Source organism: Melanostigma gelatinosum, assembly GCF_949748355.1.
Source record: "Melanostigma gelatinosum genome assembly, chromosome: 11".
Taxonomy (NCBI): Eukaryota; Metazoa; Chordata; class Actinopteri; order Perciformes; family Zoarcidae; genus Melanostigma; species Melanostigma gelatinosum.
The window spans coordinates 23,197,528-23,225,397 of NC_136644.1; the positions used below are offsets into that span (position 1 = coordinate 23,197,528).

Genomic DNA, 27,870 nt, shown 5'->3' on the forward strand with positions numbered 1-27,870 from the left:
TGTGTTGGACAGAGTGTTTTCCGGCGAACTTAACGGTGAGAGTTCTTTAAATATTTCAAATGAATCTATTTCGTCTGTATTTTGTTGCTCATATTTATATTTTTCTGATGAATTCTTGTAATGTTCCTTCAAATGTATTACCTCTGCCATCCACAGTGCCTGGCGACCCCCTACAATGGTAAGAGCTCTTTGGCACTTTGTCTCATTTTGTTACTCTTTACATGACTGTAAATCATTTCAGCGCTAAAAATCATTTGACTTTTTTCTCTCTGCGGTTTGACAGGTAGTAACATCTGCAGAGGAGTTAACAGGTATCCCACTTGTTATAATACCGATCCAAAATTACACAAAACACGGTTTCATAAGTCTCCCGACTGACGTGTATTTGACCTTTTTTAAATTCATTTTTTACATTTATTCACAGCTCTGACCTGCTCTCTTATTTGAACACATCTATGGAAGTTCCCTGCAATGTTTCCTTGGAGACGTATGCATGTGCACAGGTGACTATGCTTTAAAGAGCCACAGTCAGATCGTCAGATTGGAAATACAAGGGTTCATTTCTGAGGAGAAGTCTGCAACGTGCTTCCTGTTTGGCTTAATTAATACACAGCATAAGATAAGCCTTTATTGTTGAAATTCAGATGTTGCAGCAGCACGAAGAAATACAAAGATACGCAGAGAACGATACAAAATAAAATAAAATACTGAGAAGTATATAAAAATACAAGTTGGAATACAATACATTTTATTGATCCTAAATTGTGAAATTATTGTGTTACAATAGCAGCTTATCCAGGCATTACGCAGGAACATTAAATACACTATATATATATATGTATATATGTATATATATCAACACTAAAGATGTATATCGATAGAATACATAATATAAAGAATATGTTAAAATACACTATAAATATACCATATTGCTACAACTAGAATACAATTTAAACATAGGATAAAATACCATATACATTAGTAAAGCATGGAAATTTGTCAAATACAATTAGACAAAAAAATACAATACAGTCAGTGTAGAAAAAAAATATTTGTACAATACAGTCTCAAGCATAGTGACATAGTAGCAACAAAGTATAGTATAGAGTAATACCTACTTAAACAGTGTACACCAGAATAGTACAATATAGTGTAAGATATAAAGTCCATTATAATATAAGGTGAAGGGTATTGTTAACCTGTATAACATAATGTACAGTATATATATGACAGAATATGAATGACCACTTGCTGTGTCACACATACAGCTGGAGAACTTCACAGCCAATCAGCTGGTCGCCCTTCTGAAGTGTAATCTGCCCGGACACAGCAGGAACTCCAAAGTGCTGTGGAAGTTGCTGCTGACGAAGCTGTCCTTCATCTTGGACCCAGCCTTGGACATTTTGGCTGACATGGTCGGTATCTTTTTAACCCTCAACTTCTTTTCAGGATTGTGGAAAGTGAATGTTGACGGTCCCAAAAGAGCAAATCAGTTGAAAGTAGATTGAGGGAGGACAGCTACAGTTATGGATTCAATCAATTGATCTTTCCTACAGTCCGTGACGATGGTTGGTCCATCGGCGTCTGCGGTTTTGGAAGTGATTGGAGAGATCAGAGTGTCGGTGCTGACCGACGAGCAGCTGATGAACAGCAGTGTCATCAGGATGTGGTTCTCGGGCCGTCTGCGTGCGTTGGTGCCGTTTACATCCAGAAGGTTTCTGCAGTGTCTGAGCAGCAGGAACCTCAGCTGTCAATCGTACCAGCAGATGTAAGAGAGTTTCCAACGACTGACAAGTCTTACATTACAGATCCATTGCAGGTTACTCACTGTATATCACACTTAAGAGGCCTTGGCTTGAGACGGTGGCCAACATACAGCCCACTTGATTCAGTTACAACATGGCCTCTCGTCTGGTGTCTCTTTTATTTTTGCCCATTGACATTTGAACCATTTTTATCATAAAATGAATACAAATATGTCTCATTCTGTCGTTGATTTTATTGTCAGACTGCAGGAATTTACCCACCGTTTTGATAACATGACCTATACGCAAAAAGATGTGGTCATCCAGGGTTTCATCCTCCCTTTCCTGTCGCAGCCACACTCAGGTATACTCGGAATGACTATAACGCTGTGACTGGTTTCCAAAATAGTGATTTGAAAAATGTTTACATTTCTCTTTATCCTCATGACTTGGTCCAGGTCCAGGCTGTGTGTCTGCCTCCAACAGCAGTACAGCGTGGCTGATGAAGAATGTGGGTCCGTTTGTACGTTATATCAACATCAAAGAGCTGTTTCAACTCAACCCGGACTTAAACCCAGTAAGAATACATCTCTGCTGATATCAAGGATTTAGAAAATTAGCCGATGCTGTTATTATCACCTCATTATTTTCAACAGAAGTCAACTTTTTGTTTTGCTCCTTCCCTTCCATGTAGCTGGAGGTCCTACATTTCCTGACTCTAATACAGAGTGCACAGCTGGTGTGGATTCTTCCTAATTCTCCAGAGACAGACGCCGTCATAAATATGATCTTTGATATCGTGGAACAGTCTCCTGATGACATTGGACTGTTTCTGTTTTACCTCGCCTTTTATCCGACCCACGTTCAGACCCAGGTAAAAAAAAAAGAATCTTTATTTATTCAGAATTTACACTTTGCGGTGCGTGTTGAAGGTAATAATCGTTGTTTTCTGTATTTTAAGGGAAACCTCTCCTGTTCATCATACAAAACACTGTGAGTTCATATATATTCATGTTTTTTTTGTGTTTATGTTGTTCATAAATAATTCTATGAACATAACATTGTGATGTCAATCCCACTTGTTGCTGTTCTAGGTTCACCAGACTGGACTTGCTGGTGCCTACAGTTTCTCTTAGTACAGCGTCATACATCATGTACACGAAGGAGGGGTTATCCAACAACATACCACCAGGTGAGAAGCTCAGTCTGTACAATATTATTAACATGTAACAATATAATAACAACGTAAGACTTTAAATATGTCATTCATGAACGATACCATAAACTAATGTGCATTTATACTTTTCTCAGGTTGCATCATATACAGCGGAGAGGTAATTCACTGTGATTTTATCTGTTTTGATTTGTTGTTTATCTGACTATTGCTCGTCTCATATTTGTGTTGCGATAAAAGACTCATAACCATCTTAATCCTTTTCTCCCCAAGTGCAATGTCACCATGACAAACGGTAAGTCGTCTCGCTGCTTAAACATTTATGAAGTTCAGTCCGTGAATGTTAATAATCTCCATGAATTCATTTATTGCTTTTTCTTTTTTTTTTTACAGAAACAGACATGTGTGTTGGAGTGAACAGGTGGGATTTATAAACCTCTCTCTCTCTCACTTGAGCTTTTTACACTATTTTTGCTGTGTTCACATGTCATCAATAAATAATTTGATTTTTTTATTTTATTATTTTGAAACTACAGCAGCATGCTGCAGCTGCACATCGACGGAGGCGATATTAACGGGCGTTACTGTGACTTTGCTGTCGAGGAATTCGCCTGTGCGTCGGTAAGACACCAAAACACCTCCAGTGGTGGAACTAAGTACATTTACTCAAGTATTTAAGTTGAGTTTGGAGGTACTTCATCCATTTTATGATACTTTACTACTTCTTCTCCACTGCATCACAGAAATATTTCTTTTAACTTTTTACTCTACTACATTTATTTGATGCTTATAGTTTACTTTTTTTACATACAACATATGATATGATGCAGGGCTCTACTGCTAATCCACCTCGTAGTATACAAAGTCTGTGAAATCGCTCCAAGGTGACAAACGACAAGGGGTTGGAAGAAGTATTCCGATGTTTTTGTAGACGCAGCAATACCACGGTGTAGAAAATCTCTGTTTCAAGTCCTGTTATTCCAAAGTACAGAAGCATGAGCATCAAATTCAAAGTTAAGTACCTAAAATAAAAGTATTGTGCAGAATCATTATTATTTTTACTATAATTATTGAGGCATTAATATGTGAACATCACTACTGTTGCAGCTTAATCATCGTCATCATCATCATTTATTAGCTGATTCTTGTTGATTTTATTTTGAATCTGTAAAAAGTAACTATAACTCCAGCTGTCAAAAAGAACGTAGTGAAGTAGAGAGTACAACGTAGCATAAAATACCTCAGAACTCTACTTATGTACAGTACTTGAGTACTTGTTACATCCACAACTGCAAACTACAACATCAAAATGCTCCTACATGTTTCTGTAAGTGATTCAAAAAAGAATAAAATCATATTCTATAATAATATAAAACTTTTAAAGGAGATGTTCTGAGTGCTTTAACTTTTGATAGTTTAAGTAGTGACTACTTCCAAACTTAAATGTCAGTTTAAAATTCATTTTTTGACCTCTAAAGTAAAGGATCTGAGTACCTTCTGCACCACTGATGAAGAACTGCCCTAATGTGTGAAATAGTTTGGATCTTCGGTTTGTTTTTACTGATCATTCTTCATTATTCACCTGTTGTCCTGCTCATTCGTCACACAGCTGACAGCGTTGACAGCAGAAGATCTGGCAGCGAAGTTGTTGTGCAATCGCTCCTCCATCTCCTACGGCTCGAGACCCGTCTGGAAGCTTTTCCTCTCCAAAGCCTCACGTGTGCTGGACAGAGCTCTGGATCTTCTAACCAACAGCGTATGAATCACTTCTCCCCAATTTACCAATTTACCCTTTCACTGATCAGAACTATATACTTAATTGTGTTGTTTTTTGTAGACTCTGGACCCCACAAATCCTGCAGTGCCGATGATTTTGGACACTATACGAGAAATCCGATTGGACACCAACCTCAACAATCCCGCCTTCTTCCAGCTGTGGTTCCAAATGCGGCTTCGACCATTCCTGCCCGCCGTTTCCCCTAGCTTCCTCTCGTGTCTCACCACAAAGGGGTTGAACTGCACCACCTACCAGCACATGTGAGCAGCACATATACGTCTCCAAACTGATCTGATCTCAGCGCAGATCTGAATCTCTCTCTTTCGTCGTCGAGATGTCGTCACACTCTGCATTAACCACACGACGCCCTCATTTCATTTCAGGGTGCAGATATTGAGCCAAGTCCAGCCACACATGACAGTCGCCAGGCAGATTTCTGTGTACACACACTTCATCAAGCCGTTCTTGACCAGGAATAGCACCACAGGTATGTTCTCACATTTTTATAAAGTGTGTTATCACAAATTGTTTCGAATAAAGTGGCTCAAAAGGATCTGTACCAAACAAAGATGTTTCTAGAAGTCTGTAGAATATGACGTGTCGACCATGGACATCTGTGCAGCATGATCATGTGTCATTTTTCCATACCAACAGAACTATCATTCATAAATATACTAAAGGCATCAGGGTTTTTTTTAACCTGCTGCACACATAACGCATACAGTAAAGTTGAATTTGTCGTCTGTTGTTCTTGTGGTTCAGACTCCAGCTGCAGCTCACACATTAACAGCAGCGGAGAATGGCTGCAGAAGAACTTGGGAGGGTTCTCCGTCTTCGCGTCCTTCCACGAGCTGCGGATGCTCTATTCCAACTTTTCGACGGTACTTCCTGTTTACATCTCTTGATTTTATGCTCATTTACTTGCCTGTTTTTTGCCTGCATCTTTTAACCATCTACGTTGTTGTTCGTGTATTTGTCCGCGTGCACGTGCAGATGACAGCTTTACCGCAGCTGACAGTCAGACAGCTGGCAGAGGTGTCCGCCACACCCGGCCAGCTCACCTCTCCTGCCCAGGTTGTGATGGTGATGAAACACATCCCCAACAAATCCCTGCCCGCCTTCTTTGATGACTTCTCTCCCGCTATCATGGTGAGTGTGTGAAATAGTGTGTATGCTTATCTGAGGTTGTATCAGGGTTTAACAGCAAATCTAGCAAATTACTTGCACGATCAGGCAAGTCATTTGCCTGTAATAAAAAAAGGAATGAACACCTTTTTAAAAAAAAAACTAAAGTAGCTGAGGAGTGAGCCATCTCGTTTCCTTCTCATCTCTGTTGAGAGTTGCACATGTGCAGTACCGATCAAGCACTTGCAAGAAAATGGCAGCTGGTGAAGACAAACTGTGCGTTCCAATTCCCGCACTACCATTCTGTTTCATTTGCCATCCGGTTGCATTTTGTAGTCCGCAAACCAAACCAGCATGCTTCTCTGGCTGTTCTCACCCACAATCCTCTGCACAGCGGATATAGAGCGACAGGGTCAAAGTTTAGGATGCAATGTTACGACGAAGTAGCATGTCACAATTGAATGCATACTCCATGCAACTTTACATACCTTTTTTGCATTTCCAGTATGTACTAGAAGTATAAAAAAAAATTACAGGATTTGGAAAGCAGACAAAGTTTACAAGCGCGATACAGATACATTTACTTAAATAGAGACTGAACATGATTTAATAACTGCTGATGAATAAAACAATTTGTGGGCAATTGCCTGAAGCTCAGAAGTCAACTTTAATGCTGAACTCTGTGAATATGTCATAATTCAGACATTTCCTGTCTTGACAAGCCTTCAGCAAAATACAATTCAAAACTGTCTAATCTCAGAAATGTTGAAGGAGTTGCAGTTAAACTGGCAACGCATAACTGAACCCTATATTTCTAAAAGCTGCTCTTTGTCGTTGCGTTGCTGATCTCTTCTTTTTAACTCTTATTTCGTCGTTTCTCTTTTCCCGCAGGGTCTTGGAAACAGTTTCTCCTCGCCGGTGAGGTCGGCCATGTTGCAGGTTGTGTTTGATCGTGCGAACCTCTCTGACCCCTCGGTGGGGGATTCTGTGGTTTCGCTGTGGCTCCACAACCGACTGCGCCCCCTGCTGGTCAACCTGTTGCCGCAGCACGTTGCACCGTTCTTCAGAATACTGGCGGGAAGAAACTGCAGCATCGAGCAGCAGGGGTAAGTTGACAAACTGATGATTTCATTTTAGTGGGATCAATTGAACTTCGTGTTGAAAACAGATCCTTTTTGGTTATAGAACATGTAATAGTTCTACCTTCATCTCTATAGTATAGATTCCAATCAAATGTCAATAAATGCAGTCATACAGTAACAATAAAAATTGCTTCCCTTATTTTTTATTTTGTTTCATTTCTTTTATTTCAGAGTCAAGGGCCTGAATTCAGAAATCTCCTCTCTCAGTGAAGACACAAAGACAGAAATCCACAACCACATCGTTCAGGCTCTCAAAGGTAAAGAAAGCAAACTGAAAGGAGAATACGAGCAACAGTTCTGGGTGGTAACATGATACAAAATGATGCATTGCTGTGATCACTTCACTTCTCCTTTGTACCTTTTGTTGCATGACATTTAGCAGAGGTTGATGCTTAAAGGCACCCCGTGGAGGGTTTTGACCACGAGTAGCGTTTTGGAGAAATGTTGTAATGAGCGGCTTCTTGTTCTGTTTGCTCTCACTCTCAATGATACTTTACAGCAAGCATTTGTATGTTGTCCAGAAGTCCATAAACTCTGATTTACCATCTTTGAAACCAAACACACAGCCTTCATTTCAACTCAAGTGTGTTTGACGCTCTCCCTCATTCTAGGACCGATACCTCTCAAGTGCTACGGTGACGACTACAACCACAGTTTCTACAGATTCCTCGAGCGCTCATTCATGAAATTCCAGTTCCCCAACCTGACCACCTTCCTGTCCCTCATGCCTCACGACAGGATGCATCAGGTCGGTGTCCAAAAATAATGGCGAGGTCAGTTGTTGGCATCTGGACTGAAGGATGAGAGGATGACTTTTGTTCCTCTGCTCTGCTGCTACTCTAGCTGGTGAACTCCATGCCTCCATCAGCTCTTGGAGAGTTCCTCCGGCGCCCTGACGTCGTCGACAACGACGCAGAGCTCTGCGTGATCTACAGCATCTACATGCGGACACCGACGTTCCTAGAGAACGTATGTACCACACGGACGCACAAGCACACAGAGGAGCAAACGCATAATCATGACACAGTAACGTCATTGTGTACATTCACCACAGGAGTCTCTCCCGGCGGCGGTGCGGCGGCCCACGCTGCTTTGCGTCTGGCCCATGGCGCTCAGCAGCTCCGAGAGGTCGGAGGTCAACGCCTGGTTTGACCGACGTCTCCGCAACTACCTGGTTTTCCTCCCGAAGAGTCTGATCAGCCCCAACAGCACACACAACGCCTCCTGCCTGGCTTTCCAAAAACTGTACGAGTGGTTTTCACAAAACCTTCGACTCGGTTTTTTTCTTTTTCTTTACGTTTTTGGATGTTTTCAAATCATGTGTTTTGTTTTTCAGAGTTTCAGTTCTGGGTGAATACAACTACACTGCCGCAGACTTCATGAGGAGCGATGTGTTCAACACCATCAGGGACTACCTCACCTCAGGTCATTCTTGATTCAAACACAGAGCTTAACTTTAACAGTGGTGCCAACTGAGCAACTTTCTCACTAGATTTGGGAACTTTTAAGACCCCTTCAGCAACCTGTTTTTTTTCAAATCTAGCAATAAATCGAGCAACTATTTGGGCAGACCTTAACTCTCGAAGAGAGATGCTAATATTGTCGTAAATGTCACCATTGTTTTCATTTATTCTTTAGTCATCTCCCTGGCTTCCCTCGGTGAAGTCTCCGTGTAAATATTTGTATCTTGTCGTCGTAGCGACGGTACCAAGATGTTACGACCCCGTCAACCCGGAGCTAAACTCCACGGCCTGGTTCGCTGAGTACATCGGCCGTTTCGTGCCTTTCCTCACTCTGGAGGATCTTCAGACGTTTGGATCGGCACAGGTACTGAACCGGATTTGTGAAATCTGTGTTCACTGGGATTGAAATCAAGTTGAAGAGAAATGGAATAATGATGTTCAGAGCACCTTTTTCCCCGTGTCTTTAAAGCCATTCTCTGTCCTCTCTGCAGGTTATCCAGGTGTTCACAGTGAACCCTCTGAACCTCGCCACACTCAACCACACCGCTTTACCGCTCAACCTCACCAACTACTACACCGAGCTCGTTTATCAGCAGGACAGCAACTTCAACCCCTTACTGTGAGTCGGAACAGCCACAAACCCCTCCCACATCATCACAAATACATACGTGGACGACATGGATGGATTACTGGCACAGCCCCGATAGGCCCGTTCAGGAAGGAAAGACACAGAACGAACACAAAGAGACACTAAATGACTGGAAATATACATAAAATGACCAAAAAGAGACACATCGCGGCTATAAACCACTAAAAAAACAACAAAAAATAAATGCAAAAGGACACAAAATGACTTAAAGTAGACTGTTTGAGTTTGGGTGTTCTTCTCGCTCTCTCTGCAGACTTCCTCTGGCGTGTCGATGTGTCGCTCCTGGTCCAGCGTTCAGCCAGCTGACACCAGAGGACAGTACGATAGTTCTGCACAACCTGACCGCCATCTGTCCATCCGTGGACCCACAGGTAATAAACACGCACACTAGAACACACATAGGTTAGCAGCAGTGTAGTTTCCAGCTGGGACGTAATCTTTGCACAAACAGACAGGCGACAATTTTAAAGGAAAAACCTGGAGAAACGAAACAAATGCAGATGCCTTGATTAAAGTTGAATCAGAATGTCTGATTCAAAGCGTCCTCCCTGTGATCCTCCTCATTGTTAAAAAAAATATATTACGTTTTGGTTTCTTTGGGAACATAATTGCAATTTAGAAGCTATTAATGGAAGTACAAAAAAAATGTACTTCAGAGTGAATCCTATACGTTGTACTTTTATAGGGAACCGCCCCAAGAACAAGCCTTTGCCCTCAAAAACAAGAACTCTACTTTACACTGAAATACAACTCCAACTGACTGAGTTTGTACTTTTTCGTTGTAGGTGTCTGCAGCTTTGGCGGGTAACTTCGGTGACAACATCGATGCCACGACCATTTCTGCCCTCGGCGCCGAAAGCACCGGTTTGTCCATCGGGCAGATAAAGACCATAAATCAGCAGCAACTGTTGGAGGCCCTCACCACCCTCAGCACTGTCACGGGCTGGAGTGACGGTCAGGCCAAGGCCATCGTCCAGGCTCTGGTGTCCTCGGGAGCTTTCCAGGTAGCTGCTGTCTGTCAGTCTGTCTGCGACTGGATGTTCTATTGAATTCAGATTTAGTTTGTCCGGGACCACAGCAGTCAGAATAACGCTGTCTCATCCGGGTCCTCCATCCCAACAGATCAACACCCCGGCGTCGTTGATAATGCTGGGCTCTCTCGTCGCGGGTTTACCCGCGAAAGCGATCAGCAACTTCGATGTCGGCGCGCTGATTAATGTGACCCTCAAAGATATTCCATTTCAGGAGCACATAATGTCTGCTCCACAGATCATCCGGCAGACCTTTGTTACTCGGGTATGGCAGCTTCCTTTTTCTGATACAAATTGAATTTTTATTGTCCAAATTTGCAGCAGAAGACATACAACATTCTCTATCCTTAGACCCTCCATTCAGTTTCAGACGGAAAAACACAAAAACAAAAACTTTCTTGGAGAAATATCACAGACATCCAGCAGATGTCGTCATACAGAAAAGACACGACATTAAGTATAAATTGGAGACTCACAGACTGGGATTTACCTAAATTTACTCTGTTTCAACCCCCCATGAAAGTCTTGTTTCTGCCAACCTCCACTGGTCTCACCTCTCTGCTTGCTGTAGAAGTGTACTTCACTACACTGTGAGATCACTGCTGGGCGTGCACGGTGGTGAAACACATATTTAACTCCCCTCCCACTTCCTGAGCCAGATCATATCGGGGAACAGCAACATTGGGTCGATCCTAAACATCGTTCCAGACGAAATGACCGCCGAGATCCCTCGTGCTCTGCTGCTGGGCTTCTCAAACAACACCGCGGGTATCGAGAAGCTGAACAAGAAGACATGGAAACGGCAGCAGGTAGGTGACAATGAAACACACACTTTTGCTCTGAACACACCTGCTGTGCATTTCAGATAAGCACCATTCATTTATTTACTTTAGGTTGAGTTGTTCTTTGACGTGATCGCTGTGGAATCTGCGACTGTGGCGTCGGGAGGTCCAAACAAGTGAGTTTTTTGAAGCACGAAATACTCAATCAAGAAATATCCTGCAGGTGGTTCTCAACATGTATGTAACATACAATGTGTGCGTGTGTGTGTGTAGCTTGTCGTCCTCTCTGCTGCAAGGGTTCACATGCACCGGAGTGAGGACTGTTCAATCGGTGCAGATCAAGAAGCTCATCAAAGCCTGTCGGAGGAAAGGCAAGAACAAGGTCCTCCTGGTGGAGACTCAGGTGAGAGAACCTGTGACTTCTTAATGAAGTCATTGTAACGCAGTTGAGACAAGATGACTTTGTTATACTGTATGTGGCCCAGATATTTAAAATGAATGCTTTTTCACCTCAACAGCTGAGTGGAAAAATAACGGAGGTGTTACATACGGACTTCATAACAGTGTTTGCTCGTCTCACCAACAGTTGACCTGCATGTACAACCACATTAAAGGAGACTCAGATGCCACCATGTTCGACCTCTATCCTCATGATGTGCTGCTGTACTATGAGTGAGTTTGGTGGAAAAGCGGGTTTTGTTTTGAGAACATCGCTGTCGGAACAGTTTTTGTTCATTTCTGTCTCTCTGTGACTCTACAGCTACTCCCTGGTGCCACAGGCCAGCTGCAGGTCCTATTTTGAACAGCTGGCAGAAGCAGACTTCTCCGTCTTCTCCGCAACCCTCAGCTACAAAATGACCGCCCTGTTCGATAACGCGAGGAGCTGCCTGGTGAGTACCTGAACAAACAGAACCACATAATACATCTCACAACAGCGTAAATCTGAATTCAGACGCTAAATGTTTCTGTTCTTTTAACAATCCAATCTGTAATTCATTGGTGTTCTTAACCCTTCTATTTTCTAAGGGCATAACAAACACCAGTTTGACTGAGGATAATATTTCGGTGTTGGGAAACATATGCTGCACTCTGGATGGGTCCTACATCGAGAACTCTGACTCGTCCATCTTGGAAAAACTCAAGAACTGCGCAGACCTCGCCGACGCTCAAGTGGCTGCTGTTGAAGCTCGACTGCAGAGCGGGAAAACGCAGTACGGGTACGTCAACAGAAGCAATGCATCCAACAGCAAGTTTTTAAAAGAAAGTCATAAAGCCTCTTCCTTGTATGTCTGAGTATCGACCGATTTATTTCTTACCAGTAACCATAAATTAAATAAAAATTTCCTTTTGTTTCTTTCCAAAATATGAAACTATTTGAAAACAATAATACATTTTAATTTTAGATGACCATTTAAAACATGGGTTTTTGTTTCCATTTCAGTTTGATATCCTGTTTTTACACTTTTTGATTTTTGATAACCAGGGCTCCATCAACATGGAACGTGCAGACTCTGAAGGACCTTGGGATGTTACCGCTGTATCTGACTTCAAGCTTCTACAATAACTTTGACAAAGTGAGTAATAAACACGTGAATAAACGCATTGAGAAGAAAAGGTGACTGTCTTTCCTTTCTTCTTTGCCATTAAGTCACCTGCTTGGTGTTGGTGATGTTATTTATTCTTTTTTTTTTTTAATTCCTGCGAGCAGAAAACGAAGCGGGGATTCTTGAGGTACTTCCTGAAAGTTATTAGGAGAGACGGAGTGGACAGACAGAAGAAGAAGAGGCTGAAGAAAGAAATAAGGAAGTCGATCAGAAATAAGTCAAAGCGATCAATCGGTGAGTCTCCTTCCGTTATCTGCTATTTTCTCTTCATGAACTTACTGTTTTAACTATTTGTCCCCCTGTGTTCTTCAGTAAATGAGTGCACTGTAGGAACGATCACCCGTGTGACCATCAGCGATGCCACGTTCCCCTTCGACTATGACGACATTAATCAGTTCAACTGCTGCCTCAGCGCCTTGATCGTTAAAAACAACATGGAAGCCATCACTGACAAGCTGGACCAGGAGGATTACCTCAGTATCGTTCTCAGCAAGTTGCGAGAGGTAAATGTGTTTTTTTTTAAACTGAGCAATAAAAGTTCAGGCTTGTTGGTGCTGGTTTTAAGTCAATTTTATCACACCCTGTTTATGGTCTGTTTTACGCTAAATGGACCATAATATACTAAATGAGCATCATCCTGTACTGAAGACAACTCCAATTGATTGAGACCATAAACCCATATTTACGATGTTTACTGAAGTAAAAATGAAGTGAGAAGTGGAGTCATTTTCTCATAAACTTCTCCACAACCAGAGGAGTCGCCCCTAGATGATGGCCACTAGAGAGAATACAAGTTCTAGGCCCTTCACTTATCAGAACCAGAAGTTTGCTTCCTGTAAACAAGTATGATGGTTGAAAAAAAGCTTACATTTTTTATGTAATATTGTGTGGCCAGGAAGATGCCCATATATAAAAGGATTGTATAATCGACCGAACTATGTTAACACATAAAATGCAGAATGAAGCCTCCCAAAAGTTGGTCAGTCCTTTGTTTTTGATTTAGCAAAAAGTATTTTGAATTTTAAACATTAATTTCATCTGATTTTGAAAATCAATAAACAAAAATCGAGGTGAAAATCAGTTTAAGAAAATGTCCGACTGCAAGTTTTTTTTAAACTTATTTTGAGTGACCTAATCAGCAACTTATTGGTGTTTTTTCGTCACTTTGTTTCTACTTACATTAAAACTCAAACACCAAAAAAACACTCAAATCAAACAAATGAACCGACTCTGATCCTATATTTTTAGGTTTACTCGACCATCCCAGAAGATCAGGTTCAGCTCTTCGGCCCAGTGTCCCGTGTGGCAACTATTGCCGACGTCGACGCGTGGAATATCACTGAGATCGACACACTCGCCGCTTTGATGGACTCGTCGGACGGACCGTGGGACCCGAGCCTGGTGAGCAAACAAGAAAAAAAACGTGTTGCTCGTGTATATGTAACCGTGTGTGCCCGTGTGACGAATGGATGTTTCTCATCGTCGTCCAGGCGAAGGCCGTCATCTCTAAGTATCTGAGTCGATCAGGGAACAAACTGGGCAGCGGTGAGCTCACATCCATCGGAGGAACCAACCTGTGCTCCCTGGATGCCCACGTTTTGAAGAACATTTCCCAACAAAGCATCAAGTAAGAAGTCAGAACCACTTACCGTGACATCCGAGTCCAAATAGTATTCACCGATGTTGCTCACAGTTCAAATGTTTTTTTTAATGCATCCCTCTTAAGATCACAGTTAGTTTCATTGTTAGACAATGTTATATTTGCATATTTACTAAAATCAGCACTGTACTGCCTTATGTTTGATTTATTTTCTATTCTAGTGTCTTTACCATCATTTGTTCAGTGCATCAGAATGTAGATGAAACTACAAACATACAGAGTAGGAGGTAGAAGAATAGTTTCTTACAGATTTGGAAAAAATAAGTCTCATAAATAAAGTACAGGAATCATTTTTACATGACCAAACTTTCCAGTGTGCAGCTATTTTCTTTTAAGCATTTAAGTAATTTTCAAAGAGTAAACGTTTCAATTTCTGGATGGAGTTTGTGGTGTTTTTGTCTCTTGGAAAATATGACATCAAAAAAACCTTTTTTTATGAGCGACGTTTCAACCCAACACGAGTCGTCCTCCAGGCAGGGGGAATGTAAACGTGTATAAGTCTGTTGTGTTGTTGTTTATTCCTTTTTGGCATCCTGCAGAAATGCCGACGCCCTGACGGTGTCCATCTGCACCACGGAGAAAAAGAAAATACTGTTCACCATCGCCGAACAAGCGTTTGCCACAAACACCAGATCATCAGCTATCTCTGCTGCGTCTTACCAGCTCATGCAACCATTCATCGGTACGCAAACAAACCCACGCACACACACACACACACACACACATCCATGCTGCAAGGAGATCATCTTTATTTGAGCACAGCTGATGATTTCTTTACTGGCCCTGCAGGAGGTGCAGATTCAGACTATGTCCAACGTTTGGCAGCCTCCAACATCAACATGGACATGGTGACCTTCACCAGCCTGGATGAGAACGTTGCACTGGTCAGTGGTGTGTGTGTGTGTGTGTGTGTGTGTGTGTGTGTTTGGCAGCTGTTGCAATTGCTGTTGCGAGTTCTTGGGAGGCAGAAGTCTCTGAAAGGTCGGTTGTTTGTGAGAGGTGTTTAGAGAGAATCTAGTCTAAGTACTTCGATCCTTAAGCACTGATACCAGAGACAGTTCAGAAAGAAGACGGAACATTCTGACACTAAAAGGGCATTTTTCGAACACACAAATCTTTGTTTCAGACCATTCTCTGTCTTTGCAACACACTCTCGTGAGATTTGGCAATTAGCGCTCACCTTTGCCAAATGATTTTCGTAATGCTAAATATGGCCATTAGCTGTGTAAACATCTAATGTCGGCAAAAGAAAATGTAAATACATTATGTGAATACAAGTAAAAGTATTCACTGTGCAGAAAAATTGTTCCTTGTCAGTGTTTTACCATTATATATGTTTGTGGATTAATATTACTGCTGCATTGATGTGTATACTACATTCATGGCTGTGTCCAACATAGCTGGTATTAGTTTTTATGTTCTGCATGGATAAAAAACAGTGTTTATTTGCACACAAATATAAAATGTATCTGCTCTATTTCCCCCTAGAACCTGACAGTTAATGAGGTTAAAGGTCTGCTTGGCACCAACTTGCCAAATTTAAAGTCCTATGAAAACCAAACGCTGGTAAAGAACTGGATCAGCATGCAGTCCCAGCCAGAGCTTAACGCGCTGCAAATTGGGCTTGTGGGAGGCAGGGTTGACTCTACCAACTCTACGACCACCACCGGCTCCCCAATCAACCCCAACTCTACGACCACCACCGGCTCCCCAACCAACCCCAACTCTGCGACCACCACCTCCACCACCACTCCAGGCGAGTGCTGAAAAAGTTGATGTTGTTTTATTCCCATGTCTTTTACCTGCAGACTCATTCCCCGGGACCTGTAACTTACAAACAGGAGACCGTGTCTTAAAAGGTACTTTTCTGAGTTTAAAAGTTACGACCTTGCTCAAGTAATAAAACGGTTGGCACCGGGGCACCAGAGACTACGTTAACCCACCGGGGCCAATTATCCAACCTCAGTTGGTACAAAGACCCTCCGCAGCAGCTGGAGGATCGCAGGCTTTCGCAGCCTGTAACAGATTCCATCCACCAGAGCCGGCGAAAAGACAGCACAGCATCAAAGTACCCATAAACAGCCTGTCTTATTTTTCCAACCGACTTTTTATCCATTCTTCCCCTTAGCTACTACTTACCCAAATAACAGACTGGGAGAGTTCACAGCTGGACTCCTTCTTGGTTTGGAGTAACAGTCCACCAAGAGCAGCTGGAGAGACTTTTGATGGAATTCGTGTCCGCACACATGTGAACTGTACTAATAAAGACACACAGTTATCATCACTGTCAGTTTGTCTCTGTCGCCTTTTTGCCCGTTCAACAACCTGCATTCTGTATTTTCACTGTGTTCCGCTAAGAGTCGCAGGATCGATTTCTTCGACAATTTGACTGATCTCTAAATTGAGTTTGTGTGTCTGTTTCAGGAAACAACGGGGCCCGCATCCGAGCGGACGCTGGCTTCTCCTTCCTTGTTCTTCTTGCACTGCTCATCGCTCCCTTTGTATGAAGAGACACATGGCTGATTATTGTAATTGATGAACACATATCCGAGCATGTAGCTTCACGTGTAGCATGTGAAGCTACATGCTAATTTTTATTGCGTACCATGAATATTTTAATGTGCAATACAAATCCAGCAGATCTAAATAATGAAATTCTCGATTAGTTGATGCCTCCAGCGCAAGTATGTATGCTCATAATATATCTGCTTTATTTTGTTTTTTTCCTGGTAGTTCAGTTTTTTAAAATGTTTAAATGAATGGTGCAGAAAAACAAATGAAGGTGACAGTTTCTGCTGTATTTGTGTCGCTGTAGTATCAATTTTTAAAATTGCGCCTTTCTTTAGGAAGGCTTATCTTGCCTTGAGCTGTATTGAGATTAATAATAAATGCTGATTGTAAATCGTTGCACAATCATCAAAGTGCATCACTTGCTTGGTCACAGTTTGTAAGTGTTTGAAGGGAATAAGTTGTCAGTCGTATCATGTCATCTGTGCAGGGCAACATACAATAAACTGTTATAAAAATCATCAATGAATACAAGTCTGAGCTGTAAGCACGTTTCTCCAATCTAACCAACTGTAAAACTCTGTTCCAGTGAGCGAGGAACATATTTTACAACAACAATTCTACAACCATAGATTTCCTATTTCCTCTGTGCATGAAGGGAAGCCTCAGCTGGATTGTGTCCCAAATACAAAAACCTTTAACATGGTTTTATTAGTGTTATAATTTGTCTAAGTCTTTGGGCACCAAAGTCTTTCTTGTCCAAGATGGTGAAAAATATATAAAACTTTAACTTCCACTAACGAGATATGACTAAAATATGTTTTTAAATAGTGAAATTTAAGTGAAACAAATGTTTGCCCCAATTCACAATACCGACATCACGGCGCAATAAGTTGAACGATTTTTAATCAGTAAAAACAGGTGCAATATTTCACACGTAAACAATTGCAGCATCTCATTTTCAATACCTGAATAGTTACAAAGAAATAATATTTAGTGACTCAAGGATTCCTGTAAAAATAGGTCAGTTCAACAAAAGAACAATATCCCTTTAAAAAAAAAAAAAAAAAAAAAGTTGCTGCTAATTATTTAGAGTGCTAAAGTCTCAGCTCCATTAGTAGCCCTCTCTCCCTGCAGCCAGACTCTACGTCACTAACCTGTCGTCATACCGCTGCACATCAGTTAACAAGCTCAGCACTGATGGGCAACATCCTCGTCTCTCTGCTTGTAGCAGCATAATAGTGGCTTTTAGTTACTTCAGTGGCAGAGAACCAGGCCAGTATTTCTAATACTCCCTGTACTCCCTCCACGTTTACATTTTGTCCTGATCAATTTCAGTAGAATGTACTTTTTCACGGTGCATCAGTACAGCCAGAGTCAGGCGCTCCACTTTGCCTCTTTCCCCCCCAAACGATAATAAATGGAAATTTAGCCAATTTTCAAAATGTTACTCATATGGTCATCGACAGCTCAAAAAATAATCAATACTATCGCTTGTGAATAAACTGATCTGTAATTAACACGTCACTTCCTGAGAGCCCATTTGTCAGTTTGAGACGCGTAACCTCATGTGACCAAACGATGATTTGAGGGTCATAGTCTGAAAAACTCATTTGAAAAATATATTAGGGCCGAGTGGCATCTTTCAACCTTTAAATTAATGAGTTATTGACATTACTACTGCATTGCATTGTGGGATATTTATGCCGTTGTACAGTTTCTGCTAAGTGTTATATTTTATTGGAAATTGTACACTATTTCATGTACTATTGGTTTCATACTAAGGTTTCGGACATAATAAAAATAAAATAAAATCGCCTAATGTTTTAGTGTACTAAATAGCGTGTTAGTGTGGAAATTTGGATGCAACCTTTCCGTTTCAGAACCGAGAACACTGCAGCAGAATAAAGCTCTTTTGGGTATAAAAAAGAAAACATGCATTGTGTGGGTCAAAATCACCTCTATGGAGCAGCTCCAGACTTTATGCTTGAGAACATCATCTCTGGTTTCTGGCTGTGAGAGAGAGAAGCTCATGTTCACAAATGCTGATTGAACTAATAAGCCCTGAATATAACACATTGGAATTCTTAATTTCGGTGGCGTTCTCTTTTAAGCTACCATGAATCAAACTGCCTCCGTCATCATTCCTCTCACAGGTAGGCTTTTAATGTGGAAACATCAGGAAGTGTTGATCAGCAGTAAGGCAAAGAAGGAACAACTGAAATCATTTAAGATAAAAAAAATAAAAAATAAAACTTATGAAAACATTTCTCTTTAAAAAAATAAAAGAAACTGTAGAAGAGTGGCGAGTACATCACCAGTCTGTTGATAGAATTAGTGATGTGGAAATGATACTGGATTTACCATGCGAGCTGTTATTTACAGGTTATTTAAACTCCCTCAAGCGTTTGCTCTTTTTTGAGACGAATTATTTGAACGTCGCCTTTTGTATGGAAGTTAACGGTTACTCGGGGAATGTAGAGAACTGTGGTGCGGGGTCTGTGTCGAACGTTTAACTCGGGTTACGTCTTCCCCCTTTCGACAGGAATTACATTTTTGAAAGCACAGTTGGCACTGAATTCCCATCCGAGTGTATTCCTACGAGTGGATGAGCCCACTACCACGACAGCGCCGCAGAGTATTCTGTCTCCAACAAGCACTGCCGTTCCCCCTCGCTACCCGTCCACCTTTTTCAAAGTGTTTCCTTACTTCTGCCCTGACTTAGCAGCAGTCTTAGAATTTCATCCTTATTCCTCATTCGCTCTTTTCCATGAAAATGTCCACAAATTATCAGGTCATATTGCTCCTTGTGTTTTACATGACGTCCTCATTCAGGCTTTGTTTCGCCCGCCACATCGCAGGTCTAAATGCATAATTTTTCTCATCCATTCCAGTCCGTCTTTCATTTCCTGGCCCTCTTTCCTATCTCCCCCTCTTCTCAGGTGTCCCTGCAGACTTGTGGTCAGGAGGCCATATGGCTTCTTTTCTGTTCTGCCTCTTTTCTCTCCACCTCCACCTGCTCTTTAACATCCGTCCTGTCCTTCAGCGCCACCAGCAGGACCCTGAGCAGCGTGTTCTCATTCAGCAGGCTTTCAGAGGCGTCCGCCAGCTCCTCCAGCCGCCTCGCCGCCTCCTCGAGCTGCCGGCTCGTCTCCCGGTGCTGCTCCTCTAAGCTCCGCCTTTCACTCCGCAGCTCCGTGTTCTGGGCCTCTAAGCCGAGCGCGTCGAACGTCAGTCCGCGGTCGTCGTGCCACAGCTGCGCCAGCTGTTGGGAGAGGCGTTCGCGGGCGTGACGCAGCGCCTGCACCTCTCGCTGGAGTGCCAGAAACTCTGCGCGGAGGACGGTACCGGGATCGCTCGAACCCGGCGCTGGTTTGTCTGCATATTGTACAGAGCCAGAGTGCTGCAGGATGAAGCGGAGCAGGTTGGGTAACGTGATGGGCAGGTCGTCAGGAAACTTCACACTCGAGTGTTTTCTTGAAGAGAGAAGAAACGGAAGAAAGAGTAAAAACTGACATTCATAAAAAAATTGTGGTGACATTTAGTTTTTGTGTGACAAAATCTTTTGGGGATAATAAAGTTAAGTACAACGGTAACTAACAATTTTATTATCAATTAATCTGCCAATTATTTTCTTGATTAACTGATTGTTTGCTCCATAAAATACATATCGCAACTTCCTGAAGCCCGAGGGGACGGACATCTTCAAATTATTTGTTTTGTCTGACCAACGATGCAAAAACCTGCATATCCTTAAGAGTGAAAAGCCATAGATGTAAATATATCATATATATTTTTTGTACTCTGGACACTGCCAGCCAAATGTCCAGGCATTACTGGAAAATACCATCTCCAAATGTTTGTGTGTTTCTTACCTGTATTTGGGAAATAGGAGAATAGAGGGAACGTGATCCACCATGAACTCCCACGGGAGGTCATTACGTGCAACGTTTACCCTGTAGCAAGAAAATGTAGTTATATTATTTAATTTGTCTTAAAAGGTTGGACCATAAAACTAATGTTGACCCGTTGAACTGAAGTTAAAACGACCCCAAAAATCATATTAAAAACACACAGTACTGCCACAATACCGGCATCAAGTCAAACATGAAACTGTACCTGGCCACAGTGACGGTGCCGTTTCCCTGTAATAATCGGGCTAGCTGGATGATGACGTGGTTGAGGACAGAGCAAAATCCACACCACTGAGTGTAGTAGAACAGCAGCACATCCTACAGGAGACAACACACACACATTTTTATTTTCCTCTACGGCTCAAGTCCGTGAACTCGACACTGAATCCTTCACACAAATAGCTGTAGAGTGGACACGTTGGGTCTCTTCTCACCTTTTCCAGGTCCATGACGGCGGGCAGGAAGGAGGAAGTGGTCAGTTCTGTGATGAGGAGGCGTGGAGGCGAGTGCTGCCTGGTCTCCCCCTCCCCTCCTCGCCGGTCTTCTTCTCCCACCAGGTGTCTCTGTAAGAGGCTGTACGGAGCACTGAAGTTGCTGATGAAGGCCTCTTTAATAACAGACACACACGCAGCGTGAAAACAGAGAATTAGTACGATGGATCGAGAGACGCGTGCAGAACGGTTACATGAAATTGCAGATAACCATGACACCTTGAGTCATGGTGCCGACTATTCCCTTTGAAAACATCTGCACAGACTCGGTGTGCAGAAGACCATGAAACTAAGACACAAGCTGATCTGCATGATATGCAAAACTGCGGTTTGCCTCAGACTTCTTTGTCTGACGATGCGTTGAATTTGCACTTTGTACACAGAATCGTTAAATATAAACAGACGCGGTAACCGCACACTAATCTCACTAATATCACAGAAATGAGCAGGTATTTGTGAGCAGGCTCTCCGCATGAAATGTGTTTCTAAACTATGGCTGCATCCAACTTGACGAGGTTTAGTACAAACACAGTCCAGACAGGCCCTTAAACTACACATCTAAATCTGGAGTTCAGCAAAACTGATTGAAAAGCCTATTATACTGCACAATAGAAATATTGTGCAATTTTTGAAATTTTTCAATCGAAATACGAGTCTGTGATGAGTGTAAACTCTTCTATGCTATAAAAACACAGAACAGTGGATTTAAAATGCATCACTTTTGTATTATAAGCTATTGGATGGTAGACTTTTGGCTATTAATCTCACATTTTTAGTGTAGATGGTGACTTGACTTGTCAAACTGTGGTGAGTGAAGCATTTTGCCAGATTCCATTGACTCAAAAGGAGTATCGGGGTCATTGTGCTTGAAAACAAACAACCCCTATCGCTCTCTTATGACCATTTGGATTTAGACGTGATCTGGAGACGCACAATTTCAAGCACAGCCTCGGCCTTAAGACCTACAACCCAAATAAAACCACGCGATGTGAACGGAACCACTGCCCCAGTCCTACCCAGAGACTCTGTCAGCGTGGCTGCTGGGCTGCGGTGGAGAACATAATTAACCTCGTCCTTCAGGTTCACGATAGTTGCAAACACCCCGTCGCCTCGTGCACCAGCGTCCTGGTGAAGAGAAGCACTTCGGTTGCCGGTCGCCCCGAGCCTCACCGCCAGAGGCCAGTTCAGAGCAACATCCAGCACATAAAACCGGAGCGTCCTGTTGGTCCGACACCGCAGCCCCGTGATGCCGTCTGCTCCCTGCTGAGGGGCGGAGGACGGAGGGATGGAGGAAGGAGGTGGCGTAAGAGGAGCTCTCTGCAGGTCTGGCTCCTCTTTGGCTTGCGACTCATTGAGTTGAGGTTCTACTGTTCTGCAGCAGGCACTGTATTGACCAAATGGGCTGTAGCCGTTCAGAAGGTTGCTACAGCCCGCTGAGGTTGCGGTTTTCACGGACACAGCAGGTGGTCGGTGGAGGCAGCAGTGTCTGAGATAAGACTGCAACGCTCCCTGAGCTGAGGAGGAGAAAGAGCATCGCACAGAGGAGCTGGTCGGGCTCGACCGCGGCAAACGGAGGCACACCTCGCACACACTTGTACTGGACTCCGGGAGGATCAGCGACTGGCAGCACAGCGAATGGGAACTTTTGTCCAAGCTGGAGTGGTTATTGTTGTGACAGGAATAGTAGCGCACAGCAATGTCTGCAACCTGAAAGAGAAAGGCACAGACAATATATGAAAGAAACAAAGAGGAAAGATACGGAAGAAAAAGACAAATAGGATTTAGCAATGAGTAAAATGAAATAAAAAGATAGAAATCAGCAAAAATACAACACAAATCACAGTGCAATAAAATGTAAGTGCAGCTACAGGGCAGTGCAAGAAACGAAGAAATTGTTCCAAATTTAACTCGATAATAGTCAAAGTGGCAAAAATAAAAGCTTGTAGCTCCAGTTTAAAAGAGCCGAGAGCTCGAGTAGATCTCTGGGAATGTGTTCCAGACATGTACCCCCTGTGGGGGTTTTTCCCATCCCTACTCACCTGCTGTAGTGTGGGACTGGGTCTGGACATGAGTGGATTGTGCGGCAGGAACAGCAGCAGTGCAGGACCTTTCCTGAGCTCACGTTCCAGGAGACGGGACTTTGTTCCCGGAGGCTGCAGCCACTGAACGACGGTCTCGAGGTGTTCAAACACCCAGCTGCAGATGGCCTCCGATGTGAAGTCGCGTTCGCGTCGAGGGAAGATCTAACAACAGGGAAAGGCACACAGCAAGATGCCGGTGCAACACCGTAGTAATCATCCAAGACTACAGTAACATGTATCCACCGTTTAATACGATCTTCTACATCAGTGCTGCTCACCAAAGAGGAGTTAAATCTTCTGTAGAGATAAACCGCTTCATCTTCCTTCAGTGAGATGGCCTCTGCCACCTGTTTGCTGGTCACAACCCCAAAACGTATAACACCACGGAAATCTGCACCAGAACAAACAGAGACGCTCAGGGCTGGAGACATCGACATTAACCACACCACCATTGCAGTTCTTATTTTTAAATCAACTGCTATCACTGTTAAAATTACCCAAGTTTCCCAAACCTGGTCATTTCTAATCTAATCTTACATACTTCAAAACAACTGGCTGTATGATGACTTCATACCCCTTTTTAAGGCCTGCAGTGCAGAAGACAGATATGTGGTGTACCCCGGCGGCTGAGGAGAGGAGTTAAACTGGAAGAAACCCACCACTCGAGGCTGGAAACACAAGAAACAACCAATTAGCATACAGCACCTGTGTAAAGACCCAGATTATTCAACAACAGATAAGCTTTCAGGTCGTTCCTTAAAGATCGCCAACATTGGCATAAATGTGACTTTTTCGACCAGCACACACAGTTGGGTCAGTGAGTAAGTCGCTCTGAAGCCAACAATACCTCGTGACAGGAGAGGAACTCTTCCAGCGTGGCTCTTGATGGGAGGTACGTGAGCGGTGTGATGACTCTGAGGATAAAACTTTCTACATACGGAGCCACAACTGGACCTTTGTATTCTATGGGCCCAAACCTGCAGCGAAGAAACACAAAGAAAAACAACATAATGGATCAATTAGGGAATCTCGTACCAACTGCTAAACTGTACAAGTGGAGTATCCTTAAAAAGAAAGAGTAAAACATTTACATTCAAGAGATAAAGACATTAATTAAGTGTTGCCATTGTTCAGGGCGTCGTCATCGACCACCAAAACTGATCGTGAGACTCATCAGGAAACAAAGTTCAGGGGGAAACCGTGGAAACATCATCAACTGGACGACAACAAACCTCAGCCACGAATGAAGTGACCGATGCTCTCGTACAACACTGAACGCACCACGAGATGAAACAACAAGACAGCAAGTGATGCCGGCAGGGTAGCTAAGCCAACACGCTCTGGTCTTATTGGTCAAAAAAAGTAAAACATTTGAATTGGAATTGAATATGCTGCATCGTACTTTGTAACGATATTAAACGTGCTGTGTGAAATACTATATACAACAATAATACAAGCATTTACTGCTTCTTATGTGGGAGTAGTTGCTGCTTTTCTATCTTTTCTATCATAGTAAACGTAATATATTTGGCTTTTGAACAGTTTGAAGATGTTATAGATAAAATTATTCATCAAGAATAATCAGAGCGTTCCCCGGAGGCTCACCAGGTAGAGTGCCCCCCCCCCCCCCCCCCACGCACTGCAGCCTTCTGCTGCCTGTCGTCCCCTCTCTCTCCCCCTCTCTCTCTCTCTCTCTCTCTCTCCCCCTCTCTCTCTTTGTCTGTGTGATAATAAAAGGCAAAAGAGCCCCAAAAAAAAAAGAACAAAATTGGAGAGACCACTAAAGACCATCTTGCTCTGGGAACACTCCAGCTGTGTGCGTCTTTAAGTCTATAAATAAAGTAAGCTACAGTAGACCAGCCCAGCCACTGTCCTCTCTAAGATAGTGAATACACCACACACACACACACGTTAAATCACAAAAATAGATTAAAGCCGTCAAAGCCAGCAAAACAATACAAAGCAAGCTGACCGGATAGTTGTTACAAAGTAAAAGCACCTGGCCTGCAAAATTTATTTAAACGAAAAATGCGTTTTTTGGCCATTTTAAGCCTTCATTAGAAAGTCAGACGAGAGGGCGGCGAAAAATAGAAAAATGTCCCTGGCTGGACACGAACGAACGAGACGTTGTGATTCGCGGTCTGCACCCAAAAAACCAAACCAGGGCGCCTCGATTATGGCAAATTTGAAAGGAAGTTCTGTTCCGTTCCTCACGCACCCATTATTCCCCATCTGTTCAGTTAAACACAAATAACTCCGAAAGGATGAGCGTCTCACCTTCTATAAAACAGATGGATGATCGGGTACTGATAGAAGCGGTGCTGCTTCCTGCATTTCCCATGATTCCACCAGCAGTTAACAGCCACAAACTGCACCTGTGTGTGTGTGTGTGTGTGTGTGTGTGTGTGTGTGTGTGAGAGAGAGAGAAAGAGTTTAACAAGCAGACCAGAGTGTGTTATCACTCAGACAGACGTCCGATCAGCCTTTATTCTGTCCCATTTACAAATTACAAATATATAAACCCCCAAAAATCTGTTCCTTAAGAATTTAATCCCAACAGCCAGACACACCGTTAACAGTGAATTACCTTTTTGTGATTTTAAGGGTTGATTTGATTTTATAATTCCAACATATTTCTATAAACTTCATACTAACTCTCGTATCTATTTGCAGCTGTTGTCAGTTTATTTAGATGATTAACGTAACTTCTACAAAATACTACTTTTTCTTCGCACTTGAGAGTCCTGGAAGCTTCTGATGTTCACTGACAAGCATGTTACTGTAACAGCGAGCCTTGGTTTTCTGCTACCGTGGCGGCCATCAGACAGGGCGGCTGGCTGCTACTTGGTGTTTCACACTCCTGCAGAGTGAGTGTCGTGTTCAGTACCTGTTTGGCCAGATTCTTAGCCACCTGCTGCACTTCCTGCCGGGCAGCCATCGAGTGAGCACACCACGGTGCATAGAAGAAGATGAGAGACACCTCCGCCACGCTCCTGAGACGCTCCACCTGCAGTGTAGACGTTAACGTTACCGACTTAACCGCTGCGCTGGATAAGACGATGCTAGAACATATGGGCAAGTGAGACGAGGACAGGAGAAATGTAATCGATGCAAGGCTAGTTCAAGCTGCATGTAGTCTGTGGCCTCGTCCCATTGCCCATTGTAGCCGTCCTCAAACTCTATTTACCGTGCACATTTTACATGATGTAATGAGGGAAACGACGGTGTCATCCGACTCGTGTTGAAGCGTTTTGCATCAGTCGTCTGAGAATCTCACCTGGTCGAGCTGACCCAAGTACAGGTCCACTACCGGGGCCTCGGCAGAGAAGAACCGCACCGGAGGCCGAGCTGCTGCCACCACATCTTTAGCATGGCTACGGAACAGAAACAATTTGATGTTAAATGCAGAAATAAACAACGACACCTGAAACGACTAAGCATTTCCAATCTGGGGTTGTCACAGGTGGAGAAAAACTGCCACGGTCACAGACGGAGGAGGTCGGATGTGCAACGATCATTTACCATCACAGCCGACAAGACGGAAGACAAGTCGGTGTCATTTTGTGCTCCAATGATTTGATGATCAATTGATTAGCAGACATACAGAAAATGAATCACCAACAATTTTTATAAAAATGTTAATAGTTTTAATTTATCTAGCAAACATGCCAGGAATTCTCTGGTTTGTTGCTTTTTAAATTAAATCTATTCACGTTTTTAAAATCAGACAAAAACAAATCGCAATAAATAAGACTTTAATATATTCATGATCAGCTGCGTAACATAATGAAGACTCCAAATTGGTTCATGGAGCTGGAACTAGAGGATGTTTGACGTTGTTATTAATGAAGCCGAATGACAGATTATTTGACAAATTGTTTCAGTTCTACAGATTTAGTTGGAAACACTTTTGTCCTTCTACTTCAATAACATCATGAATGCTGTACTTCTTACTTGTAACAGAGTATAGTTACAATAATATTGCTGCTTTTAGTCAATTACAACTTAAATACTTCTTCCACTGCAACCGGATAAGAAGCAGGATGCATCGGAGATCATTTGTTAGAAATAAGAGTTCCACGTTTCAGTCTCAGCAGCGGAGCTCTCCACGGGGACACACATCTGGGTTGTTTACTACAGAGTTACGGTAGTTACACTGTTGTCTTTGGTGTCATTTACGAACACAGAGGCCAACAACTTACTCAAATTAAGAAACTTAAGGAACGATGCGCCCTCGGGTAGTTCACCGGCTGCTAATTAATCCTCTTTCCCTAAAGTAGCTGCACGTCCGTCTCAGATCAGCTGCACGGCATGATTAAGAGCCCAATTAGTTACATCGATATAGTACATAGTATCATCAACAAGAGCTAATTTACGATTCCCTGGTGCTAGAACAACACAAAGTATCCAATATGTTCGGTCATGAATCCCTCATGTGAGTCACAACAACACTTACTGTACATATGCGCTGGTTCACACTACCGACTGTTGTTACCTGCATGTGAAATGGACGGCCAGTAAGAGCAGGACGCCGAGCACGATAGTCCCGCAGAGTAGACCCGGTCTACGGGCCATCAGAAACAGCACCTGCCGGAGAGACTGCCGGACCCGGCGCAGCATTACGCGCTGTCGGCTCTCCGTGCCATTTATACGCCCCGGACACTACCCAACGCGTCCATTTGCCTAACGGGGCGAGGGGGGGGGGGGGGGGGGGGGGCGGAGAG

General features: G+C 43.0%; 2 protein-coding genes across 2 annotated transcripts; one reads left to right on the plus strand and one right to left on the minus strand.

Moving 5' to 3' along the window:
* The first annotated feature begins 9 nt into the window (after positions 1 to 9).
* On the plus strand, positions 10 to 17,122 carry LOC306784119 (uncharacterized protein). The gene is made up of 46 exons (XM_079277961.1): positions 10 to 35; positions 157 to 178; positions 284 to 311; positions 425 to 503; positions 1,269 to 1,415; positions 1,557 to 1,768; positions 2,009 to 2,109; positions 2,204 to 2,322; positions 2,440 to 2,619; positions 2,707 to 2,738; positions 2,840 to 2,937; positions 3,057 to 3,079; positions 3,193 to 3,214; positions 3,313 to 3,340; positions 3,456 to 3,540; positions 4,529 to 4,675; positions 4,757 to 4,956; positions 5,080 to 5,183; positions 5,459 to 5,577; positions 5,690 to 5,845; positions 6,713 to 6,927; positions 7,135 to 7,220; positions 7,575 to 7,711; positions 7,807 to 7,932; positions 8,018 to 8,208; positions 8,300 to 8,388; positions 8,663 to 8,790; positions 8,918 to 9,045; positions 9,329 to 9,446; positions 9,861 to 10,079; positions 10,198 to 10,371; positions 10,766 to 10,915; positions 11,000 to 11,064; positions 11,162 to 11,291; positions 11,475 to 11,560; positions 11,649 to 11,778; positions 11,915 to 12,105; positions 12,372 to 12,462; positions 12,597 to 12,726; positions 12,805 to 12,995; positions 13,741 to 13,893; positions 13,983 to 14,119; positions 14,692 to 14,834; positions 14,942 to 15,036; positions 15,641 to 15,908; positions 16,577 to 17,122. Exons 4-46 carry the CDS (start codon positions 456 to 458, stop codon positions 16,657 to 16,659), a joined length of 5,475 nt encoding a protein of 1,824 aa, XP_079134087.1. The 5' UTR covers positions 10 to 35; positions 157 to 178; positions 284 to 311; positions 425 to 455; the 3' UTR covers positions 16,660 to 17,122.
* A 427-nt stretch (positions 17,123 to 17,549) lies between these two features.
* txndc11 (thioredoxin domain containing 11) lies at positions 17,550 to 27,834 on the minus strand. Its single transcript, XM_079277828.1, has 13 exons — positions 27,642 to 27,834; positions 26,424 to 26,520; positions 26,034 to 26,153; positions 25,424 to 25,521; positions 23,994 to 24,123; positions 23,721 to 23,814; positions 23,425 to 23,537; positions 23,105 to 23,308; positions 22,082 to 22,772; positions 21,009 to 21,181; positions 20,780 to 20,892; positions 20,536 to 20,616; positions 17,550 to 20,136 (listed from the first exon to the last, which is right to left on the minus strand). Exons 1-13 carry the CDS (start codon positions 27,764 to 27,766, stop codon positions 19,623 to 19,625), a joined length of 2,553 nt encoding a protein of 850 aa, XP_079133954.1. The 5' UTR covers positions 27,767 to 27,834; the 3' UTR covers positions 17,550 to 19,622.
* Positions 27,835 to 27,870: the final 36 nt, after the last annotated feature.